The sequence below is a fragment of the Fringilla coelebs genome (genome assembly GCF_963513975.1).
Source record: "Fringilla coelebs genome assembly, chromosome: 3".
NCBI classification, from domain to species: Eukaryota; Metazoa; Chordata; class Aves; order Passeriformes; family Fringillidae; genus Fringilla; species Fringilla coelebs.
Window position 1 is genome coordinate 41,725,474 of NC_140030.1, and position 6,000 is coordinate 41,731,473.

The following is a 6,000-nucleotide window of genomic DNA, read 5'->3' on the forward strand; positions in this document are numbered from 1 at the left end:
GGGACCCCCGGTCACCTCCGCCCTGGGGCTCGCCCCTTCCGTGCTGGGCAGGACCACGAAGGTCGGCCCGGGCACGGGCAGAGGCTTCGTTCAACCTGCCCAGCAAAACCTCTCTGCAAGGGAGGACGAGAATGTCACCTTGTGAGCGGCGCCCCAAGCAGCACCTTTCCTGCCTCCCACCGCCCCTCGCAGGCGCTGCTGCCTCCTTAATACTAAGGGACAAGCACAGGAATACTAAGGGCACAGGAAATGTTTGGGAAGAGGGAGACAGGAGAGCTCAGTCCTCATCTCCCACGCGGTCATTCTCCCTCTCTGTCTAGGGGAAATGACAAACACCAGCTCCGGGAGTCGTGGGAGCAGAACCTGCACGTCCTAGTCACCGGCAAGCCAAAAGGCAACTGGATGTTGTATCGAGGAATTACGTTGATTCGATTAACCATTTAATTAAATCGTCTGCCGCCAGCGCTCCGTTCTGCCATCTCCTAACGCCAGACAGAGCTGATTTCCCAGTTAATTTAACAGGCAGTGGTTAATGATAACTCAAAATCTTGGCCAAATGAGGCTTCTGTGAAGGACTGGGTCGCCGTCGGAGGGTTCAGATGGAATAGAATAAACTGTGCTAAAAAAAAAAAAAAGCTGCTCATTTCCACTGCCTGCGGATGCCATTAGCAAGGTTTTGTAAAGATTTGTTATCTCCGTAAATCACACGTATTCATTTGAGGTAGAGATAAATTAGCATCCTTATTTATTTATAAAAATAATAATAACAGAGAGGAAAAGCCCTGTTGACTAAACAAACATCCCTGCTAAGAAAATGGTAGTGGAAATAATGCTGAGGCTATTTCACTATAGAAAGAAAAAACAGGATTTTGGCAAACACAAGGTAGCCGAACTGCCCTTTGAAATTCAAACAAACGGAACTATGTCCAAACTGGAGAGAAGGGGGAAAAAAAAAAAAAATCAGGGCATTTTCGAGCACCAACTTCTTATTCGTTTATCCAGAAGACTCAAATTCAAGTAGCCCTTATTTCGAGGAAATAGGGGAAGGAAGGAAGGATTTGCGCCAACGCACACGAGGTTTATATGCAAGTTGAAAAATATTCTCCAACGTGAAAACGGTCGTATGTTTCCAAAGGAAATATGATTTTTTCCCCGCTCTTCTCTTTAAGTGTTCCGTCTAAAACATAAATCTGTGGGGTTTTTTTCAACGATCCTGCTAGTAGTTTAGTTCTGCTCTTCACATTTTAAGTTCACATCAAAACTGGAATTAAACAGAGATTCAGCGTGGAGAGTAAACTGCTGCTTAAATGAGAAAAACTTCTGTAAGAAAATAAACATTGAAACCTAATGCTCAATCATTTCCCTTTGCAGCAAGAAAAACAGCATTAAATCACCTATCCACGTGGGAAACGGATTTTTTTTTCTGTTGATCTCTTCCCCCCTTGATCTTTAAAATAAAACAAGGTTAAGGGTTTCAATATTGAAATGTTAACCATCCTGATTCGGCGAAAGTTTATGTAAACGGAATCTCTGCTTTTGTCTCGAAAAGCAAACGCCTCTCTGCGCCAAAACGATCCCTTCCCACTAGGACAGACTGCAAACACTCTTTTTGCATCTCTGTTCGCGGATGAAGAATAGGACCTTTAAAATATTCCTAACTAAAAAAGAAAAACAAAACACAAACAAAAAATATTTCTTGTGCCACCTGTTTTTTTTTTTTTTTTGTTTGGGTTTTATTAATTTTTTTCTATCTCTTCCCTTCTGGATACCGCCGAAGGTCAGTGAAGAATTACCCCGCTATAGTAACAGTGATCACATCGTTTTTGGCGGAAAATTCTTTTAGTCCTTTGACACTCTGGAGATTTTTCTACCTATTTGTTGCATCCACGTTACTTGCCATTAGCGATTTACTGTTAAATTAAAATATTAGTATTTATTTATAAGGAACGTTAAATCATGAGTTAATTAATTAACTAATTCTGCTTGAAAAAAACCAAACAAACAGCCCTTAAAACTCTTCCTTAATGTCCTCAGAAAATTAGCAGATATTCACTCTTTCCATAGGTGTCTGATCACCGGAAAGCAGTATAGGTCTTATACGCTTTCTCCTCCTGAAAAGAAGTGTTTTAAAACTGAAACGATGCATGAAACCTGTCTTGCACTTTCGTCCTTGGCAGTTTGAATCTGCTGAAGACCTAATGAAGTGAAATTAGGGGTAGAAAGAAGAGCGTTTCAATAACTTATGAGATTTGCACAACCATTACGAGAGAGAGCCCATAGAAAAATTTCTGCCCGGTTTGTCAAGTTTGTCCAGTGACACTGCCTTAGATGTCTGGGGGTAAGAAGGAAACCCCATGTGCTCTCCTGACATTTCACTCCCAGAAAACTCTTGTTTCCAAAATGAACCCGAAATCTACCCACCTTCTTTTTCTATAGGGACCTTTCAGACACAAAAATATGCAGACAAGCGCACACCGATTCTCTCCGCCCTGTCCCCAGCCCCGTGTGTGCGCGGCGATGAAGAGTGTATATCTTTCTGTACATGATTATTTATAACCAACTCTATGCAAGCACTCTATGGGCAGATGGAAATTCGCTCTTGTACCGGGGAGAGGGGACACGAGTTACTCTAAAAGTGCAGCTCGCTCTTACAGAGACAACGTTTCTCTACCCTGACTCCTCCAAGATCTCTTTAAATGTACGACATGACATTCTGCCGAGCTCCCGAGCCTCCCCAGTGTTTTAGCCAACTCATCGGATCTGTCCCAATGCATGTATCGCTTTCCCCCCCAGGGAAATACAAGCTAAAGGAACTCCAGCACATCCATCCAACATCCCTGCCCTGCCTCCTCCGTTCAGAAAGACTTGTCCTTTTCGTGCATCATTTCCCCGGCTGCCACTACCCGTTCTCCTTCCCCAGAGAAGGGATTACTTTTTTTTTTCCTAGGTGGGCGCCCTGGAAAACCAGAATTGCCCCCCTACATCCATACGCAGCAGGACAAACACAAGCACATCCGCAACGGGAGCCCAAGACGCTCCGCCGCGTTCCCGGAGCCCGCTGCGTCTCCCGGGGTCCCGAGAAAAACCACCCGGGCTCGGCTCCCGCACGGCCAGGCACAGGCGCAGCGCCGGGAGGCCGCTCGTGGGCGCACCGCTCGTGTTTAATAGCGGCACGGGCGAGCGCAAGGAAACCCTGGGGGCCGGGGCCGAGCCGGGCCCCGGTCTCTGCTCCCCGCCTCCTCGGAGGTACGTGGGAGGGAGAGGGAGCCGGCGTGGGACCCCGGGGAAGCCTCCCTGCTCCACGCCACGTTGCGACTCCCGCTCTCGGGCCTTTGTGTCCCGGTTGCAGCGCGTCCCCGGCCGCGGCCCTGCGCAGGGATGAGCGGCCCCGGGGATGCGGGGGCGGCGGTCCCGCGTGGGTCTGCAGCCCGCTCGGCGCCGGGCCTCCCGCGGCAGCGCCTCGGAGGGGCGAGCCCTTCCGAGCCTGCTCCCTGCCTTTCTTTCTAATGCGCAGTTTGCCTTTAATGAGGCTGCGAAGGCTCCGCTGCCCCCCGAGCCCCGCTCAGCCGCCCCCGCTGCCTCCGCACTCAAATTAGCATCTGCTGCGGCCGGCAGCGGCCCCGGCCCCGGCGCGCTTCGCCACACGGTTCCCCAGGGCATTCAGGCATCCTGCGCTGCCACCGAGGGACGGGGATCAGCTATTCTTCTCTTCCCATGATTACTCACAGCCTACAAGCAACACCATATGCTTCTTCTGATCAAACAACCCGCTACATAGGCACCAGTAATTGACGAGACCTGCTCGAAATCACGCAGAAAGGTAGCCTACTGAGACCGCAGGAGTTGACAAATCATTGCTAATAATCCTTTTAGGAACATCATGGGCATCAGGGTTTGCAATAGCTTTATTTTTATAAAGTATGCGCTGACAGCATAAAGGACAACTCCGTCTCCTTTGAAATAGAGGATTGTCCCGCATAATGATCTTCAAGGTGGCAGAGCAAATAGAAGAAGAAAGTGGCTTGATGAAGACTTTAATAATATTTTTTAAAGGTTTCATTTAACCCTTTCTTTGGTTACAAGTGATTCGATGATATGGAAATCATCGTAAAATGCACTGGATTGAAAATTACTGCCGTGGACTTTAGGTATAAACGTTTATCTGTAACCTGGGGCGGGGAGAAGGGCGTGAGATTACCTTCCCCATCCAAATGACTGCCACATTGCATATTTATTTTAAAAAAGTAGAATTAGTACCAGTAGTCCACACACTTAACGGGGAAAAAAATTTAAAACCCCTCAAAACACCAAATCAGACAAAACTAGAGCAAAACAAAACTAGGCCATATACACACTCTTAATTTCTAAAAAATATAGGCCAACCGAGTCGAGATACAGCTACAGAAAACTCGTGGGGACATAGCTGTGTTACGTTGTTTCCTATGTACACTCGCTTTTCAACAAAAGATGCAGCGAATTTTGTGTTAGGTCAGGGAAGAAAAAAACCCAAAAACCTCTCGATACCTTTTCTTTCACACAGACCACAACTCCATCGAGTCGATCTAAATAAAAGGTTTGTAATTTTAAATAGTTTTTTTCCCTACGTCTTATAAAATCAATAGAGTGAGAACACGGAAGAACTTTATTCTGACTCTCTTAACTTTGTGCTGTTTGTTTTTCTTGGCAGCCGGTCTGAAAGACCAAAGACGATCGCTTTAGGTCCTGATACTATTTAAAAGTAAGAGATACTTCAGCTCGCTTAAGTTTTCTTTTGCTGGACAGGCGGGTTGTTGCTGCCGTGGAAGTCAACGTGAAGAGTCATGTCTAGGCTGGCCCACTGGTTTTGCAGCGCAGGGTGGTCAGGGGGATTGAATATGTCTGGGTGCAAAACTACTGCTAAAATTTTCCGAGGTCGATTAACGCCCTCAAAGTGCCTTAGTGATCCTCAGAACGAGACACAACACACTCACATTCAGTGTGCTCGACTTATTTATTTACCCTGGGTGTGAGCACACCTGCACGCGTGTCCTGTACCTGTACACCGCACCTTTCCTCGAGAGCTGAACTAAGGCTTTAGGACTTTGCATAGACTTATGTAAATATTTACCCATATACTAACTCGCCCTCACAGAATTACTATAAATAGGGATGAATCATGCCCTCTTAGGCCTCGCGTGTGCTTGGTGGGGGATGAACATTTGACTGGAAGACTGGGGGAAAAGAAAACCCGGGTTTGCTGCAGGAGAACACGCAGCAGAGCTCAGTGCCTTCAAGTGTTGACAAAAGCACCATAAGTCTCAAACCAAACCTGTCATAGGAGCTAAAGGGAAAGTATTTACAACAGAGGAAAGTGACAGCGGAGGGCACCGTGTCTCCGAGCACACCCCGAAGAATTGACCTCCTTTTTTTTTTTTTCCCTTTGTTTTTCTTTTCTTTTTCTTTCTTTCTTTTTTTTTTTTTTTTCCGTAAAAGTGATAAATGACAAAATGACATCTGGATCAGAACGAAAACAGAGACGAATAGGCATTCCCACCTACCTTCTGGAAAAACCACTCTCATTTTTAAATAGCTGGTAGTGAGTCTGATTATGGATGCCTTGTCCAGCTGAGAGGTGATAGCGGAGGGCAGGGGTAGTAATTTAGCCAGTTCATAAAATTCGCTGTTTTCTTTCTCCCGTCTAGTCCGGGCAGCATTTTTGGACTTCTCTTTCATCGTGTTTTTTTCCCGCTTCCTTGCTACAATTTAAACTCCAGAGATTCATCCAAAGGTGGAAGGGAAACTCATCTGCAATTCATCTCTCCGGAGCATCAGGCGGTGATTCTGAGCGCGGCCATTACTCAGAAAAACCGTTCTGTTGTGTAAATGCAAACAAACATTGAAGAGTAGAGGTGTTCTTTAAAAAATAAAAAAAAAAAAAAAGAAAAAGAAAAAAAAGTAAATATACTCTGAAAAGCAGAGTCAATTAGATGGGGAAGGAATTTATCCAATGCAATTCAGCAC

At 46.0% G+C, this 6,000-nt stretch overlaps 1 protein-coding gene across 1 annotated transcript in view; it reads right to left on the reverse strand.

Moving 5' to 3' along the window:
• SIM1 (SIM bHLH transcription factor 1) overlaps window positions 1-5,712 on the reverse strand; it is a gene marked incomplete at both ends in the record, with an annotated part of 46,412 nt that extends 40,700 nt beyond the window's left edge. The window contains one exon of the mRNA XM_084203608.1: window positions 5,538-5,712. Coding sequence (XP_084059734.1) covers window positions 5,538-5,712 — 175 coding nt within the window. The remainder of the gene's footprint in view (window positions 1-5,537) is intronic.
• Window positions 5,713-6,000: the final 288 nt, after the last annotated feature.